This window comes from Penicillium roqueforti, assembly GCF_015533775.1.
Source record: "Penicillium roqueforti strain LCP96 04111 chromosome Unknown scaffold_15, whole genome shotgun sequence".
Taxonomy (NCBI): Eukaryota; Fungi; Ascomycota; class Eurotiomycetes; order Eurotiales; family Aspergillaceae; genus Penicillium; species Penicillium roqueforti.
This window is the reverse complement of record NW_024067579.1, coordinates 264,447-290,651: the sequence shown is the minus strand read 5'-3', so window position 1 is coordinate 290,651 and position 26,205 is coordinate 264,447. Positions and strand designations below refer to the sequence as shown.

General features: G+C 50.2%; 10 protein-coding genes across 10 annotated transcripts; 6 read left to right on the top strand and 4 right to left on the bottom strand.

Moving 5' to 3' along the window:
- Window positions 1-1,140: 1,140 nt before the first annotated feature.
- LCP9604111_5974 (MFS transporter) lies at window positions 1,141-3,038 on the top strand (the record flags this gene model as incomplete). Its single annotated transcript, XM_039073843.1, has 2 exons — window positions 1,141-1,509; window positions 1,587-3,038. 2 exons carry the CDS (start codon window positions 1,141-1,143, stop codon window positions 3,036-3,038), a joined length of 1,821 nt encoding a protein of 606 aa, XP_038928009.1.
- A 525-nt stretch (window positions 3,039-3,563) lies between these two features.
- Window positions 3,564-4,732, top strand: LCP9604111_5973 (Mpv17/PMP22 family protein; the record flags this gene model as incomplete). Its single annotated transcript, XM_039073842.1, has 2 exons — window positions 3,564-4,168; window positions 4,300-4,732. 2 exons carry the CDS (start codon window positions 3,564-3,566, stop codon window positions 4,730-4,732), a joined length of 1,038 nt encoding a protein of 345 aa, XP_038928008.1.
- A 325-nt stretch (window positions 4,733-5,057) lies between these two features.
- Window positions 5,058-7,060, top strand: LCP9604111_5972 (exonuclease V; the record flags this gene model as incomplete). Its single annotated transcript, XM_039073841.1, has 3 exons — window positions 5,058-5,406; window positions 5,474-5,493; window positions 5,618-7,060. The coding sequence occupies 3 exons, from the start codon at window positions 5,058-5,060 to the stop codon at window positions 7,058-7,060; spliced, it is 1,812 nt and encodes a 603-aa protein (XP_038928007.1).
- A 277-nt stretch (window positions 7,061-7,337) lies between these two features.
- Window positions 7,338-8,821, bottom strand: LCP9604111_5971 (heme-dependent oxidative N-demethylase family protein; the record flags this gene model as incomplete). The annotated part of the gene is made up of 5 exons (XM_039073840.1): window positions 7,338-8,103; window positions 8,164-8,287; window positions 8,350-8,402; window positions 8,460-8,562; window positions 8,620-8,821. 5 exons carry the CDS (start codon window positions 8,819-8,821, stop codon window positions 7,338-7,340), a joined length of 1,248 nt encoding a protein of 415 aa, XP_038928006.1.
- Window positions 8,822-9,306: 485 nt separating this feature from the next.
- LCP9604111_5970 (dolichyl-P-Man:Man(6)GlcNAc(2)-PP-dolichol alpha-1,2-mannosyltransferase) lies at window positions 9,307-11,250 on the bottom strand (the record flags this gene model as incomplete). The annotated part of the gene is made up of 4 exons (XM_039073839.1): window positions 9,307-9,561; window positions 9,626-10,420; window positions 10,471-11,143; window positions 11,195-11,250. 4 exons carry the CDS (start codon window positions 11,248-11,250, stop codon window positions 9,307-9,309), a joined length of 1,779 nt encoding a protein of 592 aa, XP_038928005.1.
- A 186-nt stretch (window positions 11,251-11,436) lies between these two features.
- Window positions 11,437-13,401, top strand: LCP9604111_5969 (RNA-binding snoRNP assembly protein NAF1; the record flags this gene model as incomplete). The annotated part of the gene is made up of 1 exon (XM_039073837.1): window positions 11,437-13,401. The coding sequence occupies one exon, from the start codon at window positions 11,437-11,439 to the stop codon at window positions 13,399-13,401; it is 1,965 nt and encodes a 654-aa protein (XP_038928004.1).
- A 256-nt stretch (window positions 13,402-13,657) lies between these two features.
- On the bottom strand, window positions 13,658-15,382 carry LCP9604111_5968 (U4/U6-U5 snRNP complex subunit PRP3; the record flags this gene model as incomplete). Its single annotated transcript, XM_039073836.1, has 1 exon — window positions 13,658-15,382. One exon carries the CDS (start codon window positions 15,380-15,382, stop codon window positions 13,658-13,660), a length of 1,725 nt encoding a protein of 574 aa, XP_038928003.1.
- A 263-nt stretch (window positions 15,383-15,645) lies between these two features.
- On the top strand, window positions 15,646-20,844 carry LCP9604111_5967 (DNA-directed RNA polymerase I core subunit RPA190; the record flags this gene model as incomplete). Its single annotated transcript, XM_039073835.1, has 4 exons — window positions 15,646-15,830; window positions 15,895-16,389; window positions 16,448-19,166; window positions 19,228-20,844. The coding sequence occupies 4 exons, from the start codon at window positions 15,646-15,648 to the stop codon at window positions 20,842-20,844; spliced, it is 5,016 nt and encodes a 1,671-aa protein (XP_038928002.1).
- Window positions 20,845-21,634: 790 nt separating this feature from the next.
- On the top strand, window positions 21,635-22,895 carry LCP9604111_5966 (alcohol dehydrogenase family protein; the record flags this gene model as incomplete). The annotated part of the gene is made up of 5 exons (XM_039073834.1): window positions 21,635-21,753; window positions 21,807-22,585; window positions 22,636-22,687; window positions 22,742-22,786; window positions 22,838-22,895. 5 exons carry the CDS (start codon window positions 21,635-21,637, stop codon window positions 22,893-22,895), a joined length of 1,053 nt encoding a protein of 350 aa, XP_038928001.1.
- A 520-nt stretch (window positions 22,896-23,415) lies between these two features.
- On the bottom strand, window positions 23,416-25,957 carry LCP9604111_5965 (TFIIH/NER complex ATP-dependent 5'-3' DNA helicase subunit RAD3; the record flags this gene model as incomplete). Its single annotated transcript, XM_039073833.1, has 4 exons — window positions 23,416-25,209; window positions 25,268-25,384; window positions 25,435-25,891; window positions 25,941-25,957. The coding sequence occupies 4 exons, from the start codon at window positions 25,955-25,957 to the stop codon at window positions 23,416-23,418; spliced, it is 2,385 nt and encodes a 794-aa protein (XP_038928000.1).
- Between the last annotated feature and the right edge of the window lie 248 nt (window positions 25,958-26,205).

Genomic DNA, 26,205 nt, shown 5'->3' with positions numbered 1-26,205 from the left:
TCAAGTGTCACTGAACAAAGACCCTATGTTGTAATCATGTCGTCAGATATTCAGTGAACAGGACCCTAAGCGCCAGAAAGCGGCGCCACCCCGATCGGGAAACTTGCATCCGGGGTCCTAAAATCTGGTATGCAGACCCCTGACCTTGATGAATAATCAGAATCTGTTCGTGTTTATGAAGTATGTATGTACACGGAGTTAATCGGTCATAGTGGTGATAAAGATCATAAAAAAATAGTTATGTACGTGCATCGGAGATTGCCATGAATATCCGATCTTTAGATCGGTTCTCGATCTGTTCTTTGGAACGTCTACGGGTGGATGAAACTTCGGTTAGGTACCGAGTCCCATGCGGAACGTCCGAATGTGGGCGGGGTCCGAGGGTTATGCATGACCATGTGTATTTGTCATATTTATTGGTATACAATACTACTGTACATTATTAGAAAAGTCACGGAGTACTCCGTGATGTAAAGAGATACGAGATCGAAAACAAGATCGAACCTTCAGAATAGACTAGACTAGAATAGAAGAGCTAGGATCATAATCCCGTAGTTAACCTTTCGTTGGCTTATTGATCTGCTCTGAAACTTGCGGTCAAGTGACCCAATCAGATAGATGCCGCATACCCGAGTGGCTCGACATAAAACCTGCATAAATCACGTGGCGCAAAAACGTGGCTGCAAACAGAACGAGAGCACTGTACGTCTTGCCTCCAGGGCTGCATCTGAACACTCATATTTGTACGACACATAGCCCTTCAATTCAGTCTGAGAGGTATGTACGGATTAGGCATGAAATCAGGATGAAATCAATATCAAATAATGCCCCTGGGGTCCAGATCGCAAATTTTCTCGGATCATATCTTGCCCGGGTCCGAGGCCCACCTATCCCACTTATTCCACTTATCCGTACTTTATTTGCATATATCGCGTTCATAAATTTGACAACCCCCCCTTTATATATAGCTGGCAGTTGACGTCCATATCTAATTCTCATTCCACTAATTTTTCGACATTCCTTAACCTTTCTATCCCCCGCATAGCTTCAGGAACCCACGCAATTTTCATTCTAATTAGCAAATACATACTCAACTACTGTCGACTATATATCGAAACCTTAATTCACTACCTGCCCACCATGGCAGCTGACTCAGACCCTCAGGTCTCGGACAAGATCGAGTCCTCCGCCCCAACGAAAATTCCATACTGGCGATTGGTCTTTGACCAAGGTGTCGTCACACAAGAGATCATCGACCACCCATACCCCGGTTCAGGAACAGATGAGGACCCTTTTGCAGTAACATGGCTTCCCAACGACCCTCGCAATCCCATGAACTTTAGCGAGGTGAAGAAATGGACTTTTACCATGCTGGTCGCCGTCGCAACCTTGGCTGTTTCACTGGTGTCGTCTGCCTATACCGGCGGTATTCGAGAGATTATGGTGGATTTTGACATTGGACAAGAAGTTGCCACTCTCGGTGTTTCGCTTTTCGTTCTCGGTTTCGCGGTAAGATCTCATCTTTTAGATATTTACTCTTGCGCAATCTGCCTCGCATGCATACTAACGTTATTTGCTTGGTATAGATCGGACCTTTGCTCTGGGCTCCACTGAGTGAGCTGTTTGGTCGTCAAGTACTGTTCATTGGTACCTACGCCGCCCTCACGGCATTCAATGCTGGTGTCGCAGGTTCCAGAAATGCCTGGTCTATCATCATCCTTCGCTTCTTCGCCGGTTCATTTGGATCTTCGCCTTTGACCAACGCCGGTGGTGTCATTGCGGACATGTTCCCCGCTAGACAGCGAGGTATCGCTATGAGCTTGTTCGCCGCTGCACCTTTCCTCGGCCCTATCATCGGCCCCATCGCTGGTGGATTCATTGGTATGAGTGACGGTGGCTGGCAATGGGTCATGGGTTTCCTTGCCGTCTTTGCTGGTACGGTTTGGATTATTGGCTCTCTGACCATCCCCGAGACCTATGCGCCCGTGCTACTCCGTCGCCGTGCGGAGAGACTGTCAAAGCTGTCAGGCCAGGTCTACCGGAGTAAGATTGAAATCGACCAAGGCAAGGTCTCTCTGAAGGACTCTTTCAAGGTGTCGCTCTCCCGCCCTTGGATTCTGTTGTTCCAGGAGCCTATTGTGTTCCTGCTGTCTCTCTACATGGCTATCGTTTACGGTACCTTGTATATGATGTTCGCCGCTTTCCCCATTGTCTACGAGCAGTCCCGTGGCTGGAACCAGGGTGTTAGTGGCCTCGCCTTCCTCGGGATCATGATCGGAATGTTGTCTGCCGTCATCTACTCCCTCTTTGACAACAAGCGCTATGTTGAGGTATCCGACAGATATAATGGCTTCGCACCCCCGGAGGCACGTCTTCCGCCTTGCCTCGTCGCATCCGTCGCAATCCCAGTCGGTCTATTCTGGTTCGCATGGACTAACTACCCCTCAATCCACTTCATGGTCAGCATCGCAGCCGGCGTTCCCTTTGGCTTCGGAATGGTCCTAGTCTTCCTCAGCATCATGAACTACCTCATTGACTCATACACCATCTTCGCCGCCTCCGTGCTAGCCGCCAACTCCGTTATCCGTTCCCTATTCGGTGCCGCTTTCCCTCTCTTCACCACCTACATGTACAACAACCTGGGTATCCACTGGGCCTCATCGATCCCGGCCTTCCTGGCGCTCGCCTGTGTGCCCTTCCCATTCCTGTTCTACAAATACGGACCCGCGATCCGCACCCGTTGCAAGTTCGCCGCCCAGTCCGAGGCATTCATGCGCAAGATCCAGGAACAGGCCATTCCAGAACCGATGGAAGATGAGAAGGAGGAATACGACCGCACAGAAGCTCTGCCCGACGGTTCACTCTCCAGCGAATCCCAGGACGGCGTTGAAGAACTTGCTAATACGGAGCGCATTCGCAGCCGTGCGCACTCCCTTGCTTCTATTCGCACTGGTGCCTCGTTGGCTCGCTCGGTTACGTATGAGGGAAATCCTTACGATATCGACCGTGTCAACACCCGTGAATCCTTCAAGCAATAGGCGGCTGATGATCAGCTGTTTATTCCCTCTCACCTTACCATCTCTGTCCGGGCTTGTCATACCTATACATGTCTGTGTCACTAATCATAGTTTCTATTGACCCCTTTGCTTTGGGATCACTAAAAGTGCCCTTTTTGCGTGTTATACCTTTGTTTCTATTTTGATACCCGTTCATATCACCGAGGGTAACCTCATCCGACTAATGTTTTTATGGGCTGCATTTGTATAGCTGGAGTTTGGGATTGATTTAAGAAACACATACATACATATACATACCAGGCTACTTTCGGACGCCTTTTCTACAAGTCTATATATATCTTCTACGAATAGAGTTAAATGTAAACAAATTAACCCAACCCTAATTAGAACCGCATCCGGGACTGATCTCGGCATTTCCCCCGCTTTTCGGCTCTTATCGCCACAATCCCCGAGGTCGGATTTCAAAGCCATTGTTTCTTGACTCACAATTTTCTTTACTTCCACCTTCAACTATCCTCACTCAAATAACCATATGAGGTCTTGGTCATGAACCCCCTCCGAAATGCCCTCTTACCAAGGGCCTCAACCTCACCCTCAACCCCCTTCCGACCGATAACCCCCATATCCAAGCCGCAAGTATTGCGCCGCGGACGCCCACAACACCGATACAACTCGGACTCCTCTACGGGAAAGACACCAGCAGAGAGAAATGCTACACCTGCACACCCACCACACTCGCACTCGCACTCGCACCATTCAAGCCACCCAACTCCACCCCTGCGCCCGCGCCCAGACACAGCCCCTGCCGCTACCGCAGCCGGAGCACCGACCACACCAACGCGAAGTCGCGGCTTCCGCGCGGTGGTAATGGCCGGTCCGCTGGGGAAGTTTGGGAGATGGTACGCGCGCGCGCAAGATCGCAAGCCGTATACAACGCAGTTCTGGAGCTCGATTGTTATATACCTGTGTGGTGATCTGAGCGCGCAGATGCTGTTTCCTTCTGAGGTTCCTGCGCCTGCGAAATCGGACGCAGAAGATGGGGATACGGCTGGGGTTGGGGAAGGGGAGACTGTGAGCGCTGGTTATGATCCGCTTAGGACTCTGCGGAGTTTGTGTGTTGGCGCTGCGTCGAGTATTCCAACTTATCACTGGTATGTTTTTGTGATGCGGATTTGATTATGGCGACGTGCGACATGCGACCAGGGATATTAGATTGTTACATATTAGTGGAGAGGTCTGTATTCGTATTGTACACTGTTAACTGATATAACTTCCCTCTCAGGTTCATGTTCCTCGGCAACCATTTCAACTACCCGAGCAAATTCCTCTCGATCCTGACGAAAGTCGTCGTGCAGCAGACGTGTTTCACTCCTGTCTTCAACACGTACTTCTTTAGCATGCACTCTCTTCTTGCTGGTTCGACGTTCGAGGAGACGTGGGAGCGGGTGAAGAAGGCTCTCCCTGTTAGTATCAAAAACAGCGTTAAGCTCTGGCCGATTGTTACTGCGTTCAGCTTCATGTACGTGCCGGCGCAATTCCGGAACGTCTTTTCTGGGTGCATTGCGGTTGGCTGGCAGACCTATCTGAACTGGTTGAATCTGAAGGCTGCTAGGGAGGTTGCGGCTGCTGAGGCGCTTGCTGAGGCGCAGGGCATGGGTGCTGGTTCTTTGCATCCTGTTTCTGGGGGGAATATGATCTCTGCTGGGACTATATGAATGCGTGGACAGTAGACCTGGAAGTATAGTTGAGGCTGAGTGGAGGTATACATTTATAGATAGATCCCCGCGGAGTATTGGCGTTGGGATTCTTCTGTTTTAGAGCGATGCATGGGATACCAAGAGCAATTACTTAGATCAATAGACTTCAGTCTCTTTTGCTATTTAAATTTTATGTCACAGTTATCCAATATCTCTATTATCAAGTACGTGATGGCCAGCCAGTAAGAACAACGGGATTCTTAAGGCAGCTCCCTCAACATCGCAATGACGCACCCGAACATCAACTCTATCTAACAGGTTATGATTCCCTCCCGTCGCAGGCATGTCCTGCCTAGAGAGAGATGATAATGACACTGACTACGGATCCGACTTCACTCTAGATGAAGAGGATCTGTTGAACAATCTGTTAAACAAAGCCTTCGCGGAACACGCGACCGCCGACGCCACTTTCATCTCGACATCAACCTGGCCCTCAACCCCAACGCCGATCGAACACATCACCGCACCAAAATCCCCAGGACTCGCCGAGCTCGAGTCATTGCAACCGGAAGCTCTAGAAGCACTCCTTGCAGATGTCGAGGATGGCATTGAGCCAGCTAGCGCTCGGCTGCCTAAGGTGCTGGGCCGGGAACAGCCTTACTCGTCATGGCGGCAGTCGCAGCCTCGACCGGGTCAGACGGCTAGATGGGGTGCGAGGACGAGTGCAATGGGGAGGTCAGATCCGCGCGCTGGCAACAGCAACAGGAGTAGCCCGTTTGGTATGCTATATCGTCTCTACTTTTCCTCTTCCTCTTCGCCGTTGATCATCCACACTTTCCCATTCCCATTATATTGGTCCCGTTACATCCAACCCGAATTGAGCTGACGACATCTTCTCCGAAGCGTTTAGTCGAGACCGCTGATTCAACTGAGGGCCGAGAAAGAGAACGCGAGCGCAACGCAGCGCGCGCGCTCGAATTGACACAGCAAGATCCTGTCACCGCAGCGCTCGATACTCGATCCCCCGTCGAACGGTTCCGGCAAGCACCTAACAAGGCGTTTTCGGTGACGGATCTGGTCTCGCCGGCTTGGTGCGAGCTGCAGTACTGGTTCTCGTTGACTAAACATGGGCGGAAGAAGAGGACCGCTGCGATGAAGAGGGGGAGTACCATGCACAAGACGCTCGAGGATGAGATCTACACTACCGTCCCTGTGGAAATCACGACGAAAGAGGACGCGTGGGGTCTCAGGATATGGAATGTTATACAGGGACTGCGCATGCTGCGCGAGTATGGTGTTACGCGTGAGCTGGAGGTTTGGGGCGTTGTCGATGGGGAGTTTGTTAATGGCATCATTGATCAGTTGTCCTATGAATGTCCCAACCCGGAGCTTGAGGCTACTGCTGCTGGGTTCTATGCCGACGCTGTAGCATCGCGCGCTGCGCTGCCGGAGTATCAGATGTCCTTGTCGGACTTTTTGCTTTCTTCTTCGCAAGGCGGGATGAAGCTTTCGGATCTGGGGCAAAGTGAAGCCGCGGAAACGGGGCACACTGAGCCAGAATTGCCCGCGGCGGTCTATAACCTGCGCCGGATTTATTTGACAGACGTGAAGACGAAGGGTAACCGATCACTACCGAATGTCAAAAGCACGGGGTTCCGGCCAACTCTTCTCCAGCTGCAACTCTACTACCATATGCTCAACCGGCTGATCACGAGTGACGATGTAACTATCGATCGCCTTGCCACTCGTTACGACTTCGATGCTGAGAAACCCTTCACGAACGCCTTCGTTTCGGAGGTCGGCGGCCTGAACGACCAATTCTTCGACGCTCTTTCCTCCCAAGAATCCGAACAGTGCCGGGATCCTTCCACTGCTAGCCAGGACTCAATCGATACCCTTCTAACACATAACAACCTCTCCCGTCTTTGGAGTCTCATGATACAGCAACTCCGCCTCACATTCCTCCCCGAAGATGTCCCCGACACACAATCCGTCGCACCATCAATTCCATCACTTTCCCAGCCAGAGCTTTTGGAACCATACTCAACCCTCCTCTCGCCAGTGCTTACGGCTAGATATCTCTCATCTGTCCCCGATGAAGACCTAAACAGACAGCTCATCGGAAGCCGATCTTTCCTCTTCGATCCGACAACCCTCACCTCCTACCTCGCTGACCAGATGACCTGGTGGCGCGGCAAACGAGATCCCGTTGGCGTGGATATCATGGATGCGTGGAAATGTCGGGTCTGCGAGTTCCGCGATGAGTGCTCTTGGCGCGAGGAGCGTGAGATGGCTTATGCGAGACGGGGTGGAGGTCGGAGAGCTGGGCCCATTGCGGATATATGATCTGTCTTGTTTGAGCCTGAGTTGAGACTTGCTTTTTTGTTGCATTCAGCAAGTGCAGGAATATGCAGTTGGTTAGCACTGAGCATGCTCTTTTACTATGTACATCATATTGCGCCTGTTGAGGTCATCTTTCCGGAGGTCATATTCTTGATTTTGATTATGCGCAGGATCAGGCATTGCAATATTTGCATCTAATAGTCCTGATCTTGGAAAGGAATATCGCCAATACTCGAATAAGGAAAGACATCATCCATAAAAAGCCACATTCACATTGCATTCAAAGAGGATACCTCCTAACCTCATCCTCCTTCTCAACATCTAACCCCCCCTCAACCTGCAGTCTATGCTTCTCATCCAGATACTCCAACAGAACATCCTGATACTTCTCCTTCCCCTTATACCTCCCAACATCATCCCCCCAGCTCCTAACCGCATCCGCCAAACGGCCAGGGACATAAGGCTCCTCAGCAATACCAATAACAGGCTCAAAATAAGTCCGAATGGTAAAAACCACCGCCCCAGATCTGGGCAATCTTCTCAGCGACTGCCTCTCGGAGCGGAAGAAATGATTCTCAATTGCCCGGTTCTTCTCCGCCGTATTCCACGACACCGTCTCGGCATCCTCAGGCCCAATACTATGCGACCACGCCAGGTTATCGTCGACCTGGATGAAATAATTGTTCCGAAGAACCGGCTCTTCGGGCCGCAGTCGGCGGAAGAAATTCAGCATCCCCTTTTCCAGCTTGCTCTTGTACTGCGGTACGTCGCCTGATGTGTGGATTTCTGAGAGCCGCATCCCGAACTTGTCGCTCAGTCGCCAGAATCCCGCTAATAGGACTGCGCCGGCGAGGAGGTAGTATTCGCCGTCTGGGCGCTCGATCATTAGTGCTAGGTCGTCTTGGACGAGTCGGGCGGCTGTTGCCATTGGGTCTTCTGGCAGTGGGCGTTGGGTTATGTTGAAGGTTTCGTAGGTTACTTTGTTGGTTATTCCTGTTGCGGTCTTGGTGAACATGCTTGGGTATCTTTCGGGGAGGTAGGCGCATCTGGTGAGAGGAGTTAGGGGAGGTCTTGGATAGGGATGTGTATGTTTTGATTGCTCTTACAGTTCTTCCAGTAGTTCAATTGCAGCATCCATTGCCTCTGGTGCGGTGTGGCAGCATTTGCTGCCGCGCTCTTCAATGCGGCGTGATTTGTCGGCGTGGTACTTGAGATAGTGGTTGTCGAGCTCTGTGTTCCGGGTATATGAGGTCAATGGGCTGCTGAGATCTGGCTATCGAAGAACGACTCACCGATCCATTCGTCCCATTTCATGCTTCTTAAACCTAGTGTGACGTAGTATTTTCTGCGAGGAGAGGTTAAAAGACGGCTAGCAGTATCTCTATTGATTTATTCAACTTACGGGCCATATCTAAACGGCCGGTAGGGAATTGGCTTCGTCGAGTGGACATCCCATCCTGCGTATGGGGCTGCTGTTGGCCGTTTGAAGTCCGATGGAGTCCATTCTACAGAAAGTTAGTGAGACTTTCTCTTGCATGAACTACCATCCTGAATTTACTTACCACCAGGTGGCCTAGTGACCTTTCCTCGCACGGGTTTCTCTAGATCACCTTTCGAGGCTTTGGTCGTACTAGAAACCCATTTCCGTGAGACGACGATAATAAACCATATACAGACAGCGAAAATGATAAAGATATCCACGGCCTGTTTCGTTGGGATGGATAATATAGTTCCCCATAGGGACTCAAGTACCGACATGGTCATGGCAGAGTAGTTTTAGGCAGTAGCCAGTTCGAGGATACATTGAGGATAGAAGTCGAGGAACTTTAGTAGTATATAGTAAATGCAAAGCCTTATCAAGTCTGGAGTGCGGAGAAGGATATTAACCGCCCAGATGGTCCTCTCATGCGAGATGCCGTGTTAATCCGATACGAGATAGTCCATCTTTGGTCAACATGCCAATGTGGCTGGGAATAGAGACCGTCCTTTTCGAGCTGTCAAATCCGGGACTGCATAATTTTGTCCTTGGTTTGTCTGTTGTTGGCCTCCAGTGAAGCGGAGTCAGGGTTTATCTGCGGAGAAAAGCTAAAAGTTGAGGGATATTTTGCCCTAATTGGGAAAGGTGAAGCTACGCATGTACTTGATAACCTCTTGTTTACTTATTTGTTTGCACTCGATGCGAGTGAATGTTTCACTGTTGATGTTTTTACATAATTCTTCTAGAGGTTTTATCTAGAAGGATTCAAGACCTATACATGGCCTGCGACTGTTCGTTGGAGAAGACAGTATTCGCCCCATTTGCGTCGAAAGCGAGCTGGGATGATCGGGAAATCAGGAATCCAGATCAATCGACCTAAAAGACCTGTTTGAGACGCATCGAGGAAGCTTGCGCAGGAAAGCGTCTCCCACTGCGCCTTGTCCAGGAGGTAATGGGGCTCTAGCTCAGTTGCGTCGTGACCAGGGAAGTAAGAGTCAACCAGGAAAGAACATTGAGAGATATCCACCTGTTGTAAAGTCAGCATAGGGTAATAGGGTATAATAATTCTAAGGCTACGTTGAGACACTTACGTATTTAGTAGGGTCCTCGATGTTGAGATCATTCATGCCAGATGGAATCTGTGAGGCACCATCCAGACGCCCAATATAACTTGGCGCATCTGGGAATTCGCCAGGAAGTAGTCCTCGGAATTCACTTCGGATAAACTTGGCGCGCATGTCGTTGGGAAGGAAATACGATGACGGGAAGCGATACCACTCCTTGCCGAAACACACCGAGTCTCCTGCCTGTGCGATATCCACACGTTGTAGTGGCTCGAACACCTTCAATGGAGCGTTATAAGCCGTAACCATACCTAGAGTGCGGAGCATGCCAGCGTTCAGACCAACAAGAACAACTGACATAGCTGCAGCAATCTTTAATTTAGTTGGTACGCGGCCGATCAGCTCCTTTTTGTTAGTGGAGCCAAGGTAGGTTAGGATGATATGGAAGCTCAAAGCCCCGCTAAGTGCCAGGAACGGGTATGCTGGGTACATAAACCGCTCTTCCTTGTGTGGCTGGACCGAGAAAATCCCGAACCACATATAAAATGGAGCGACCAGGGCCATGGACCGCAATGAGGTTTGCAAGGAGGCGGTGTGCGATCGGAAGACGATCTGGAAAAGTAGGAGGGGCGCGGATAGCATGGCGAGAACAAACCAGACATTGAAGTTGAGCAAGAGGTTTCGAATATAGAAAGTCCATGGCTCAGTTCCAAAGATATCTGGTCCTTTACCTTCTCCACCCAGGACGTTGTATGCAACAATGTTCCAAGGCACGAGAACGAGCTTTTGGAAGAAAGCATAGTCAACCGCAACTTCTAGAGCCTGTGATACAGCTTAGTAAAGAAATTGAAACCAAGTAGGAAGTCACCTACCAGGATCGACAAACAACGAGTGATACCGTCAAAGACATTGTACAGCAGTGAGCCGACAGACCCAGAAATGAAACTAACAATAGCCTCCTCAGCTAAAAGAGGGACAATGAGAGCACCGGCAAACGGCCACCCAACAATTGTCCCCAGGCCAAACCACATGATGCCCTTCGCTGTTTTTCGGCAGTTTTTCCAATCCAGGAATGATGCCAGACCAAGCATAGACATATACATGGTAAAGGTAGAGGGCAAAAAGGCTGTCGAAGCATGAAACATGCCAGGGCTGAGTGTGATGATCATAACAAAAAACAGACCGATGCGGGGACTGAGTGTACGACATATCGCAGAGTATAGTCGAGTCTGGCAGGCAGTACACAGAAATGCAAGAGATAGGCGAATTGTGTAGAATTCAGCTGTCTTGCTATGGACCACCAAAGATGCGATCTTGCCTACAGCAGCATGGAGCGACACGTAGAGCCAGCTCCGGATAGAATACACCGGAGAATATTCCCAGGTTTGAAGACCATATCCATGCTGCAGATAATGTGTAGGTTCCCAGAAATTGAACACCTCATCACAATCCTGAATTGGAGAGTACAGTGCGGCGAGAGTGTTGGCAACTAGGAATATGTACAGAGTGATGTTGAGGGGAATGTAGAAGGGAGCTGGTGGCGGTCTATACATAGGTTAGCACCATGTTTGATTTCACACAGGTTCATGAACATACTGCTTCTTTGTCCGAGGTTTATGGGCATCCCCTAGGGCATTGTCGTTTCCTGCCATCTTGTACGTTGAAGTTAAGTCGCAACGCAATCATCCATGGACAGAGCTACGATAACCGATAACCGATAAGACATTGTTGACCGCCCTTCAGAGTATGGCAAAATAAAAAAAAGTTTCCCGTCCGGCTTTTGATCTTTCGAATTGAACTGGTTTTTATGCAATAAGTTTTTGAGTTGGAGATTTAGTATGGATGGACATCAAAACCCTGCAACTGACAGCACAGGTGCCGGTGAAGGCCCTGCCTCGAAAAAACCCTGTCTTATCGAGACACCTATCGCAGGGTCCCAAGACATCGGCGCAACCAGCCTGAATGCTGGAGACAGCACAACTGAGAAGCCAAGCCATATCCCCGGATTGAACCTTATTCAACACTCCTCCGACGAACAAACCGGCTCGGCTTTGACCGAACACACAATCAAGCAAGAGCAAGAGCAAGATCAACTAGACCACCAAGAAGGCGAGACGGAAAACCAGCAAGCGGAAATCCATCTTATATCCCAGCACGAGCCCACCGAAGTAATGATCAAGAAGGAGACAGAGGCGAACCATTTCACAAATGAGCCCACTGCTCCCCTCAGCGAAGCTATGGATGTCGCGCAAGATAACCACCAAGACAATATGATCGAAGCCACTGGCCAGGCGGGCGATGTCGAAGAAGAGGAGCATCCTGAGTGGGAGGTCGACTCTTCCCCGTACGAGTCATCTTCAGACAGCTCCGATTCCTCGGACTCCGACGATAGCGACGATGAAGACTACCCAATCCTCAGTGCCGAGGAGCAAGCGCAGATCCTCATGCGGGCGGAAGGTGGCTCTGATGACGAGGGAGATGGCAAGGGGAAACCAGGCGGACAACTGCGGACCACGAACGAGATCGAACATGAGGTCCTGCCTGTCCCTGACGTCAAGATCACCCCCGAGATGAAGATTGTGTTCCTCGGCAAAGTTCATGCCGCTATCGATAACAATGTTCTTATCGAGGCTAATACCTCTGGAGAATATCAGGTGCTTGAGTCGGGCTCCTTGCTCTGCTCTGCTGATCGCCAGATCATTGGTGTAGTAGCAGAAACCCTGGGCAGAGTGGAGAATCCTCTGTATACTGTCACATACGCCACAGCCTCCGAAGTTCAAGAAAAGGGCTTAGTCAAGGGCAAGGATATCTTCTATGTTGAGGGACACTCCACCTTTGTCTTCACCCAGCCGCTCAAGGGCATGAAGGGAAGTGACGCTTCTAACTTCCACGACGAGGAAGTTGCCGCCGAAGAGATGGAATTCTCCGATGATGAAGCAGAAGCCGAGTACAAGCGGAAACTGAAGCAGAGACGACTTGATCGAAAGGAAGCCAGAGAAGGCCCCAAAGGCAAGAAGCCAGCCCCAGGACCTTCCAAATTGAACCAGACCGAGCTCAACTACGACGATGCTGGCGGTGAGGAGGGATACACCCCTCTTGCACGCCCTACCAACTTCCACGAGATGATGAGAACTCGTGAGCCACCAGTTGAAGGCAACGAGCGTGGTGGGTTCCGCGGAAGAGGTCGTGGCCGAGGTGACCGTGGTCGGGGTGACCGTGCACGTGGAGGACGAGGCAGAGGTGGACGCGGAGGGAGGGAGTGGGACCAGGATCGCCGGCCCCAGCAGGCCAGCGGCTCAATCCACGAGCCCCAGCCCCAGCCTCAAGCGCAACCCACTGCTACCTACGGCCAGCCAATGTACCAGCAACCCCAGCAGCCATACGGGATGCCCCAGCCCTTCGCCGCGTATGCGCAATACACACAGCAAGCCCAGAACCCGCAACAGCCGCAATTCGGCCAAGGTGGAGCGCAGCCACAGATGCCTTTCCAGTTCTCCCCATATCCAGCCTTCCAACAACCGCAGCCCAATAATTTCCAGAACATGCAGCAGGGTGCTGCTCAATTCAATCCTCAATCCCTGGCTCTCTTGCAACAACAACAGCAGCAACAATTCCTGCAGCTTCTGCAACACCAGCAGCATTACCAACAGTCTCAGCAGCATTACCAACAGCCTCAACAACAGCCCCAGCAGCATCAGCCTCCCCAGGCCCAAAATCCAGCTATGAACTTTGACCAAGTTAAAGCTCAGCTGGATCTGCTACGCAACCTGAGCGGCGGAAATCAGGGTCCTCCTCCTTCCTGATACTTTGTTTTTCATACATGTTCTTCTATGATAGATATCCTAGCATCGGCTTTGCATACGGAGCGTGGTTTATGTGGGTGGTTAAAAAGTTTTCCATAGCTCTAATTGAGTGCTTGTTTTGAATGATTTACAGTGTCAAACAGTAAATACCTGAAGTATTATGGATCATGTATGACAATGACAAAGGCTATGAAGCAAGTTCGCTATCTGTAGACGTACAATAAACCTAGACGTTGATTATCTGTCGTAGGAAATGTTAATATTCAGCTGGCTTGGCACTCTTCGCGAGTGTCCAGAAGTTCTCCATCTTGGCTCGGGACAGGGCTGCTTTGGCAGCAGAGTCGGTCTCACAGATACGAGCACCGAACCATTTCCTGAAGGCCCGACCTTTGGTCGGTCCTTCCCAGAGGAGATTACATGTGTTCGCGCTAAAATCCCGGGGCTCTCCCTTATCATCTTCAGTGGACAACCAGGAAACCTGAGCTTCAGGGCTGTCTGCAGGCACTCGATCGGATCCAGGGTTTTCGGTCCAATCAATGCGGTTCAGCATCAGCTTTCGATAATTGTTGATAGAGTGTTGGCCGCCCTCAACGATCACCAGGTTAAACCGGGGATGCATGACACACATGCCCGTCAGATTATTTTGTTCTGCGTTTTTGCCGATCTTGAAGCGGTTCCGGCCGCTCGCCAGACTGTCAATTCGATACACAGATTGGAATATGCCCAAAGAGGCATCCTTCTCTTTCTGAGCTTCCAACTTCTCGCGCCGTTGCTCCTTGGTCAGTTTGCGGTCTTCATTTGCCTGCTCGTGCGCTGCTTTCCGATCTGCGATCTCCTTGGTCACACGAGCTTCCACGGCCGTGGGGTCCTTCACAGCTTGCTCGCCCAAAACCCGCATCAGATTGGATTTCTTGACCTTTGGAGCCGGTGCTTCCACGAGTCCCAACCTGATCTTGGCTTGCTGTTCCTTCAGATCTGCCATGCGTCGCTGTCGTCGAATCTTGGCTTGTTCTTTCGGGGTAAGGAACATAGGCTTCTGTGCAGGCATGTGCTTGTCTTGAGGAGGTTCGAGCTCGATAGGATGCTGGACATAGCTGTTGAGGGTATCAAGTTTGATGTTTTCCGGGTTATCAATTGCGTCATAGTCGCTGCCATTAACCAATCTTGCATCCCACCACTCTACATCGGGTGGAGCAGGAACAAGGAATGCCTTTTCCACATCCATATCCTCGTCAAGTCCGGCCTGTCGCGATTTCTCTGCAATTCTTTTCTTCATAGCTTCTAGCTGTGCTTGTCTGCGTAGAGCCGCTGCCTGTTGGATGTATTTGCCCTTTTGATTAAAAAGGAGCTCTCGGGTTTGTCGGGGCTTTGCAATAGTCGCTTTGGGGTTGAGAGAGGGGTCGAAGTAAGGATTATTCCTGATTTCCTCGGCGGACGGACCAGACAGATCAAGCTGAGGCCCACCAGCACGTTTTGGCTTAGACTGCCGTCCATTTGCACCACGATATTCCGGTGGAGCATCAGACAGAAGCGCGGGATGAAGGCCAACATCCAGACCACCGCGAGCCTTCGACATGCCCTCATCGTCATGCGCCGGTGGTTGGTAGGATAATGCGGGTGCACTGGGTCGCGGCTGAGAGGGTACACTTGCTCGTTGAGTAGCAGCAGCAACTCGAGCTTTCATTTGTTCTAGTTTCGACATCGCAGGAGCGGGTGGTGGTGGTGGAGGAGGATTTGCAGAAGGTGCAGGCGGTGGTGTTGGGGTCGCTGGTAAGCTACCGTGTGCTTGTAGACGTGCGCGTACAGCTTCTGCCTTTGCCCTTGCTTCTGCCATTATTTTCGCAACATCTGGCTTGCCCGGGGCAGCACCTCCTTGACCTGGTGCTGGCGACCCATGGTTGGAGCGGGTCCTTTTCTGGGAGTTGTCGTGTTGACCCTCAGGGTGAGGACGCTTGAGCGCATTGCCCGATGCATCAGCCATAATATAGACGGCCTCTCACTCGGTCTTCCGACGAAAGGAAAAACAAAAAGGTTGAATGCGTAAAGGATAGACAAGTAACAGCAGTTGTGCATCAATCCACACGGAACCCGAAAAGGGTAAGGCGGTGGCGCGATGGCAGAAAAGAAGTTGGTCCGGAAAAAAAAAAGTTCGCTCCAGAACTAAAAGCACTTGGAGATCTTGTATCCAAGCACTTTGATTTCGCGCGACAGCGTTTTCTGTTGCTCAAGGAGCTGCAGGCTACAATGGCAACTTTCGCGCGCCCCGTCGCCTCGACGATTAATGGGGTCGACTTCAATGTGTACTCCGAGGAAGAGATTAAAGCTCTCTCGGTGAAAAGAATTCACAATACTCCGACTCTGGATTCATTTAACAATCCTGTTCCTGGTGGTCTTCAAGACCCTGCTATGGGCGCTTGGGGAGATCATGTGTAAGTCTTGACTTGAGTAGTATACTGTTCAATCTTTAATGTTTGAGTTTTTCTTATTCTACAGATGCACAACCTGTCGCCAGAACTCATTCACTTGTACCGGACATCCTGGACACATTGAGCTGCCAGTACCATTCTATAATGTCACCTTCTTCGATCACATCTTCCGCCTTCTCCGAGCACAATGTGTATACTGCCTTCGCCTGCAGATGGGTCGCAACCAGGTCAACATGTACATCTGCAAATTGCGCCTTCTGCAATATGGCTTGGTTGACGAAGTCGCTGTTGTCGATGCGATGGGATCCGTCAAAGGTAGCAAATCAAAGGCGACCAGCAAGGAAGGCGATTCCGACGACTCAGACGATCCCGATGAGGATGACTATATGCAAAAGAGGACTGATTATGTCACTCGGCGCATTCGCGAAGCCAAGAAGGAGGGCAAATTGGACGGTTTGATGCCTGGCGGACAAAACCCTATTGCCGCGGAGGCCAGGCGAGAGTTGATTAAGGCCTTCTTCAAGGATATCAATTCGTTCAAGAAATGTGTCAGCTGCAGCGGGTACGTTATGCAATATTCCTCGACCCTGACTTTGGCTTTCCAGCTAACATTATGGCAGAGTGTCCCCCGCCTATAAAAAGGATCGCTACAACAAAATCTTCCGAAAGCAATTACCCGAGAAGCAAAAGCTTGCAATGTTGCAAGGAGGATTCCAAGCACCGAATACCATGGTCCTTCTCGAGCAAGAAAGGAACTCTAAGTCCAAGAACGGCGTTTCTGAGATCCACGGAGCTGAGGAAGAAATTCGCCGTGGTGTGGCTGTCGTGCAGGAGGTACAGGGATCGACCGGCCAGGAATTCATGTCTTCTTCCGAAGTCTATGGAGCTCTTCATCTTCTTTTCCAAAAGGAAAGCGAGATCCTGCAGCTTGTCTACAACTCTCGACCTGTGCCCAAGGGAATGAAAGTTGTGTCGGCGGACATGTTCTTCTTCAAGAGTCTTTTGGTGCCACCAAACAAGTACCGCCCCGCAGTCCAGCAGGGTGCCGGAACAGTCATGGAAGCACAGCAGAACACTTCGTTCAATGCGATTTTAAAGGGTTGTGACACTATCAACCAAATCAGCAAGGAGATTCAAAACGAGGAAGAGAAGACCATGTCTCGGGCACGAAACTACAGTGACCTCCTTCAAGCCATTGTTCAACTCCAAGATGTGGTCAACGGGTTGGTGGACCGCGAGCGTACCTCTGTCACCGGCTCAGCTGCCTTAGCACAGCCTAACGGTATCAAGCAGATTCTCGAGAAGAAGGAAGGTCTGTTCCGAAAGAACATGATGGGCAAGCGTGTCAACTTTGCTGCTCGTAGTGTTATCTCGCCCGATCCTAACATCGAACCCAATGAGATTGGTGTACCCCTTGTCTTCGCTAAGAAGTTGACTTTCCCTGAGCCTGTTACAAACCACAACTTCTGGGAGTTGAAGGAGGCTGTTATCAACGGTCCCGACAAATACCCCGGCGCTTCTTCCATCGAGAACGAAAACGGACAAGTCATCAACCTCAAGTTCAAGAACCTGGAAGAGCGAACAGCACTTGCCAACTCACTACTCGCACCGTCAAATTGGCGCCAGAAAGGTTCGCGTAACAAGAAGGTCTACCGTCATCTCACCACTGGTGATTACGTCTTGATGAACCGTCAGCCAACTCTCCACAAACCCTCCATCATGGGTCACAAGGCTCGTGTCCTTCCCAATGAGCGGGTTATTCGCATGCACTACGCCAATTGTAACACCTACAACGCCGATTTCGATGGTGACGAGATGAACATGCATTTCCCTCAGAATGAGCTTGCCCAAGCGGAAGCCAGAATGTTGGCAGATGCCGACCACCAGTATCTCGTTGCCACATCCGGAAAACCGCTCAGAGGTCTGATTCAAGATCATATTTCTATGGGAACGTGGGTTACGTGCCGTGACAGCTTCTATGACGAGGAGGATTACCACCAGCTGTTGTACAGTTGCTTGAGACCAGAACATTCGCATATTGTCACTGACCGGATCCAACTGGTCGAGCCTGCCATGCGCAAGCCCAAGTGCCTGTGGACCGGAAAGCAGCTCATCACGACAATTCTCAAGAATATCCAGCCTCCAGAGCGAGGAGGTTTGACCTTGCTGAGCAAGTCTTCAACCCCTGGCGATCGATGGGGCGAGGGCAACGAAGAAGGAGAAGTTATCTTCCAGGATGGAGAGTACCTTTGTGGTATCCTTGATAAGAAACAGCTCGGTCCCACGGCCGGTGGTCTCATCGATGCCATCCATGAAGTTTATGGATACAGCATTGCTGGCAAGCTTATCGGTATTCTCGGAAGACTTCTCACTCGCGTCCTGAACATGCGTGGCTTCAGTTGTGGTATCGACGATCTTCGATTGACCAAGGAGGGTGACCGTATCCGTAAGGAGAAGCTGGCCACTGCTCCTCAGATGGGTCGCGAAGTTGCTTTGAAGTATGTCACCTTGGACCAGGCTCCTGGTGACCAGACTGCCGAGTTGAACCGACGATTGGAGGAGGTTCTTCGCGATGACGACAAGCAAAGTGGCCTGGATAGTGTTTCTAACGCCCGGTCTGCCAAGCTCTCCTCTGAAATCACCAGCGCCTGTCTCCCATACGGCCTTGCTAAGCCTTTCCCCTGGAACCAAATGCAGTCTATGACGATATCTGGAGCCAAGGGATCTAGTGTTAACGCCAATCTGATTTCTTGTAATCTTGGTCAACAGGTTCTTGAGGGTCGCCGTGTACCACTCATGATCAGTGGAAAGACTCTTCCGTCATTCAAGGCTTTCGAAACTCACCCGATGGCCGGTGGTTACGTCTCTGGTCGTTTCTTGACCGGAATCAAGCCCCAAGAATACTACTTCCACGCCATGGCTGGTCGTGAGGGTCTGATTGATACTGCTGTCAAGACATCTAGATCTGGTTACCTGCAACGTTGTTTAATCAAGGGTATGGAAGGTCTCAAGGCTGAATACGACTCCTCTGTCCGCGAAGCGTCAGATGGCTCCATTGTCCAGTTCTTGTACGGAGAGGACGGTCTCGACATCACCAAACAGGTACACCTGAACGACTTTGATTTCCTTGCTCAGAACCACATCTCCATTTCCAAGCAAGTCCAGGCAGATGATTATCACATGCTGGCGAAGGATAATGTCACGAACTGGCACAAGGATGCCATGAAGGCGGTCCGCAAAACTGGAAAGATTGATGCTGTGGACCCTGTGTTATCCCACTTCCCCCCTGGAGGAAACCTCGGAAGTACATCTGAAGCGTTCGCACAGGAGCTAAAGAAGGTATGGACTCGCTATCTCTTCGCTGCGATTCTTTGCAATTCTAACAAGCTTTTCAAATTAGTATTCGGATGTCAACCAGAGTAAGCTCATTAAAGACAAGAAGAAGAACATCGAGGGCAAGGTCAGCAAGAGGACCTTCGAGGCCTTAATGAACATGAAGTACATGAAGTCTATCATTGACCCCGGTGAGGCGGTCGGAATTATGGCCGGTCAATCCGTCGGAGAACCGTCCACACAGATGACTCTCAACACCTTCCATTTGGCTGGTCACTCGGCAAAGAACGTCACACTGGGTATTCCCCGTCTTCGTGAAATTGTTATGACAGCAAGTGCCAAGATTATGACGCCTACGATGACTCTTCTTTTGAACGAGGAGATTTCCAAAGAGGACTCGGAGAAATTCGCCAAGGCTATCAGCAAACTGAGCATTGCTGAACTTGTTGACAAGGTGCAAGTCAAGGAACGCATTGGCTCGGGCATTGGCTACGCTAAGGCTAAAATCTACGACATCGAGATCGACTTCTTCCCGTCTGAAGAATACACCAAGGAATACGCCATTGAGACCAAGGATGTCTTGATTGCTCTGCAATCTAAGCTCATCCCTCGGTTGGTGAGACTCACCAAGGCCGAGCTCAAGAAGCGCAACGAAGAGAAGAAGGGCGTCAAGGGCACAACTTCTCAGCCTGAAATCGGTGTTTCAGTCGGTAAAATCGCGGAGGCACCCAGAGGCGCCGACACCGAAGCCCAACCAGCCGACGACGACAATGAAGATGATGAGGATGATGCCAAGCGGGCCGCCGGAGCTCAGAACAGGGGCCACCAGGTCTCCTACGAAGGACCCGACGCCGCCGAGCAGGATATCATCAGACGCCAAGACACCCCCGACGAAGACGAAGATGACGAAAATGAAAGCAGCAAGCCTGCCAAGGCCACTCGCGACGTGCGCATGAAGGACGGCTCCGACTCCGATTCCGAGGATGAGTCTGATGACGAGACCGCCCAAGACAGCAAGGCGCGCGAGGAGGATGTGATAGGCAAATTCGAGGAGATTACAAAGTTCAAGTTCGACCCGAAGAAGGGCAACTCGTGCTCCATCCAACTGCAGTACGACGTTGAGACACCCAAGCTTCTCCTCCTTCCCCTGGTTGAGAAGGTTCTCCACCTCGCCGTCATTCAGTGCATCCCCGGCATGGGCAACTGTGTCTTCGTCCCGGCCGATGAGGCCAAGGGTGATCCCGCCAACATCCTCACCGAGGGTGTCAACCTTCTCGCCATGCGCGACTACCAGGATATCATTAAGCCCCACTCGATCTACACCAACTCCATCCACGACATGCTCAACCTGTACGGTGTCGAAGCTGCTCGCGCTACCATCGTCCGCGAAATGGATGCCGTTTTCGGTGGTCACAGTATCTCCGTCGACAACCGTCACTTGAATTTGATCGGTGATGTGATGACACAGTCTGGTGGCTTCAAGGCCTTCAGTCGTAACGGCTTGGTTAAGGATGCCTCGTCTGCTTTCGCGCGGGCCAGTTTCGAGACTACTGTCGGTGCCCTGAAGGACGTTGTGCTCGAGAGAGGTAATGATAATCTCAAGAGCCCTAGTAGCAGAATTGTTGTTGGCCGTGTCGGCACCGTCGGCACTGGTTCCTTCGACATTCTTGCTCCTGTAGCATAGTCTTTGACTGGATGGAGTTCTGCAATGTGTATGTTTTTTCCCCCTTCATATGTGTGTATATTGTGTTTATGCGAAGCTCTTATTCTTTTTGTGTTTTCGCTTCATCTTTGATGTGTCGATGATCTGGAGTTTGTCTTTTTGCAGCGGAACTCAAAAGTCCTGTTCATATTAGCATCTTGACTAGTTGAAAATAGATCTTTTCCTTAGGGTGTTGTAATATGGCTTTTACTTGTTTATAACCACTCCTGCCTGAAAATGCCTGGTTTCTGCCGCATTCCTCAGGTAGTATATAGTTCTGCCAGCTGGATTTTTACACTTTTGAATTAAGGTTAAATGAGTGACTTACTTTTATATGGGGCTTACATACAAAGCAAAGGTACCACTGAGAATTAATAGAGGGGTCAAAGTAAAGCCGGTGAGAAAAGCGGTCAGTGCAACCTTAAAATTAAGGCCGACAATCTTTTCTCCCCGCAAAAAGCCCCCCCGCCGCTAAAAACGGCTTTGATATACCCTTCATTGGATGGATGAAGGCCAGTTTTGCCTTTCGGACAGAGGCCTCTTTAGAACACTCGAAATCGTTGAAGAATAGGTCTTGTTACTTTTCAATACAATTATGCCAAAATCCTGTTTGTCGTTTTCCAGTCGTGCCACCACAAATCCGAGACCTGCCGAGGTCCGTCGGTGATGTCGCCGGACTAGGCATATCTCTACTTAAATTAGACTTCCAGTTCCAACGTCATTCAACATCCTAGCATATTCTACACAAACCAAAGGAAATATATACTGCAAAATGCAAGCTGTCGTTTTCAAGGGCCCGTCGAAGGTAGTCATCGAGCAAAAGCCCATCCCCAAGATCCAAGATCCAACAGATGTCATCCTGAAGGTGCGATACACTGCGCTATGTGGCAGGTAAGAAACAGAGAACTATATCTAACAGCATACAACCGCTCATATTTGCAAAGTGAACTCCATGTCTTTCGCGGCCACCAAAAGTCCGGAATCGAATTTGTCATGGGCCACGAATTTACTGGTGAGGTTGTTGAACTTGGATCGGACATCAAGAACTTCCAAAAGGGCGACCGAGTAGTCTCACCCTTCACCACGAGCTGTGGGAAGTGCTTCTACTGTAAGCGTGGCTTCTCCTCTCGGTGCGCTCAATGCCAGCTATTCGGTACTGTTGCACTTGATGGTGGACAGGCCGAATATGTCCGGATTCCACTAGCCGACTCGACTCTTGTCAAAGTCCCAGCCTCCATCGACGAGAAGAAGTTGGTTCTTATGGCCGATATTTTCCCCACCGGGTACTTTGCCTCTCTGAACGCCTTCTCTGGCCTAACTCCGGAGGAGATTCACGAAAGCACGCTACTCCTCTTTGGCTGTGGCCCTGTCGGTATCTGCGCACTTATTGGTGCTCTCGATTACAAGCCGAAGACTCTGATTGCAATCGATAGTGTACCTTCCAGACTAGCACTTGCACAGAGTCTAGGAGCGGAGCCTTGGAATTTCAAGGAAGACGGAGAAGGGCTGCGTCAAAGGGTAAAGGATCTTACTGATGGTCGTGGAGCCGATATCGTTATCGAAGTCGTCGGACATAGTGACGCTCTCAGGCTGGGCTTTGATTTGTTACGCCCCTGGGGCCGGATATCGAGTGTGGGCGTCCATAACCAGGAGATCCCGTGGACCGGGAATGAAGCCTACGCGAAGAACCTCAGTCTACAGATGGGCCGATGCCCTGTTCGGAGTATGTTTAATTCCACATCTTACTTTGGCTATTTTGCTCAACTGTGCTAGGTATCTTTGGTCCGGCGCTGGACCTCTTCGAAAAGAAGCAGGACATTCTCAAGTGAGTTTGCCTGACCTACTCTTATTTGTTTCGCGAGGATCTAACGTTTCCTAGCTTCATGTGTCATGATATTCGTCCGCTCTCACAGGCCGTCCAGGCGTAAGTTCTTCTTGTTCAGTCCTTGACACCCTATGATTGACCCTTCGGTAGATATGACGATTTCGATAACATGCGGGCCCACAAGGTGATTTTCGAGGCGGATAAGTGAAGATACCAACTCTTCTACTTCATGTAGTAGCCCCGTCGTATCTGAGAATTCTTTTAAAGAATAACCTGTAACTCAGAAGTTCCATCAGAACTTCTGCAGAGCATAAATATTTTCGGTCTTTTCGAGATTCGTCTCCTCTTTCGATTGGTCTCCGAACAACGGTCGTCCATCTGGGGTATCAAACTGTAGGTGGTTTTACGGAAGAAAAGAGTTGTTAAGCCGAAGAAGCAGAAGCAATCCGTCAATGATATACCTACATGTTTACATGAGATCATCTTCTCCGAAGAAATTGATCTAGAAAGCTTATAAAGAACCTACCCGTACTTCATGCAAAGCTATGCTCAAAATATTATAGATAGCTTCCATAGCTCCAAAGGATAGTCGTTAAGATATTTGTCTTCAATTGTAAGGTAGATGGTTTCTGCCTTGGAAACGCCGTGCTAAATGGCGCCATGCTCAATTCCAAACGCCCTGCTTATGCTAGTAGATGCCTCATCATATAAAGAACAAGATTATTTTATTACGCATCAAGCATCATGAGGTCCTCATCAATGTCATCGTCGTATTCGTCCACGACGATCCGGGATGCGGATGGAATTGCTCCGTCCATTGGGTGCCCGTTATTCACTTCCTCTCTAGTCATCCGTGCTTCCTCCGTTTTTCTCTTTGCCTCATGGCGCTCGATATCAGCTAAGCCCCAGGTAGAAATTCCTTCTTGATCTTTCTGCTTGAAAGGCTGGGCCATAGTCCGTAGGAAGTTCTTGGCATTTGATACTGCCATATCAGTGCTAAGATTGGTTTCGCTGTCCAACATTGCCTGGTTGATCCACTTGGGGAGTTGGGGACGCTTTCGCTCGAATCGACGATCTGCCAACACCATGACTCCATAGTCGTCCTTGCCGCGCAGGACACGACCCAGACACTGGGCAGCATGTCGAATCGCATCGAAAGATAAGAAGTCGTTTTCCCGAATACGATAGTTCTCACGCAAGAACTCGAGACGAGCTTTCAGAATTCGAGATTCGGTGTATTGGAAGGGAACACCAATACACAGCACTGCACGCCCGTAATGGTGATCGAAATCAATACCCTCGGAAACCTTTCCTCGAGCGACACAGAACAAGATCGCGCCGCGTCCATTGCAACACGCTGTTCGGTAGGTCTCCAGGGCGAGTGAAGATTCTTGTGCATCAGGAGTTTCGACGAGTATCAATTTGTAGTTCCAGATTTGATCCAAAATACCCATACCTTGCCACATGCTGATGATTGATTCCATGTAGAGATAAGAGGGGAAGAAGACTACAACGCCGTCAGGTGTGATGCGAGCAAACTCGGTCACTAGACTTCCGTAGTTTCGCACAACACCAGGGTCATTGCGAATTCCAAAGGAAGATGAAACCTGTGCCTGGTCTGAGCCTCGAGTGACAATCATGGGCAAGAAAGATCGTCGAGCGAGTGTCATGCTGTATGATTCTTGTAGAACAGCGGTGAACCCCAGCATCTTCGGATACATTTCCAAAGGCGACAAAGTTCCCGATGTAATGATCACAGAGCTGAAGCGATCGAATACCGGCTTGATAGCAATGGCCGCATCCAAGCATGTGAAATGGAGGATTGGATTTGGTACAGTAGCCGCTTCGGACTCGAAGGGCTCGAGGATAAGAACGAATCCCTTGTCGTAAGTTGCGACCAGTGTTGCAAATGTGGCCACCTCTTGAAGAGGCTGATAATCTTCAATATTGACAAGTTCCAGCGTCCGTACAAGTGACGATAAACGCTCCGCGCAAAACCTTAGAGGCTTGCGTTCAATATAGGTAAGGTCTTTTAGGTGAGTGAGGAATGAAGGAGGTGTCTCGGATATGGCATGGGTGACTTTCATCCGGGTCTTCAAATACTCGATAAATCTCTTCAAGAAGGAGATGAAATGCTCGGCTCGGCGGATGTTACCAGGAACAGCTTCCTTTAGTAGGTCATCTGGTAAGACCGGATTCGAGATGAATTGATCTTCTTCCCGGGCCTTCTCAGCTTCCTGCAGGCCCTCCACTAATTTTGAATATTCATTCTTGAGCTTTTCCTCATCCGTGCTCTTCATTTCCTCAATCTTGCGTTCCAGGTTGTTGGCACCCCGAGTCGCTTTGCGTAGGGAATCCTCGCTCAGGTCTATACTGAGCGATTCGATACAGACGTTGTCAATGTTGTGCGCTTCGTCAAAGACCACGATGCAGTCTTTTGAGAGCTCTTTGGATACTCGTTCCGCGATTTTCGGATCGAGAAGATAGTGATAGGAATAGATAATAATATTGCACCACGGCATCTGGTAGAGCTTGTCAGAAATGGGACACTTTTGGTGGAATACGCGCTCGATATCCTACCATACGCCGGGCGGAAAAGTAGGGACATTGTTTGTGCTCTTCACCGTATCTCGCCAGTCCATCCAATGTGAAAACACCCGGGGGGACGAGGTTATGTGGTTCGAGTAAGTAAAGGTTCTAGGCCTGTTAGCTCGTTCAATGTTGTATTGCAAATAACAAAGTCCTACCTCATGGTATACGCAAAGCTCAACATCTTCACCACGCTCCTTTTTCTCCTTGACAAACCCGGCCGTTAAGCTTCTGCACCTGGCATCAACCACGGTACCGCTCTTCTCCCTCTTTACCGAAGGGTGCAGACAGAGGTTCTTCCGACTGGTCAGGCCGAGCGCACGAAATTCCTCCTCATGACCCAGCTCCTTAGCACGATGTTCCATCAAAGCCTTCAACTCCGCCAAAGCTTTCTCGATCTCCGACATGGTTCGGGAGCAGTAGATGAGCTTGCGGTGCTCCGGGTAGTGCTGTTGGTATGCGACGATCAACGACAATAGTGAAACTGTCTTGCCAGTTCCCGAGGGCATTTCCAGCACACAGTGACCTCCTGCGTCGAGGGTCTTTTTGAGATCGCACATATAGGCATATTGTTCGGGGTAGATGCGAGGATAAGGAAACAGCACCGGAAGATCACTGACTGGTCAGCTTGGAGACTGGATAGAATCATATATAGGGAACATACTCAATGAAGAACTTCATCTTGGCTGGGCTCCGACGCAAAACGCAAGAGGGCAAAGAATCAGAAGAGAAGAGAGCTCGCGCTCATCTTTCGCGGCTCCGCCTACGCGCTTGTCCTATTCGGGACAGCGATGACACAAACTCACGTGATGGATATCTTGGTCCCGCGGATCTTTTGGAGATCCGATATTGAAGGTACTTGACGCAATGGAAGAGTGATACAGGCATTCAAATCACAGTCTGACTCAGAATTCGAAAACAGAGCGCCT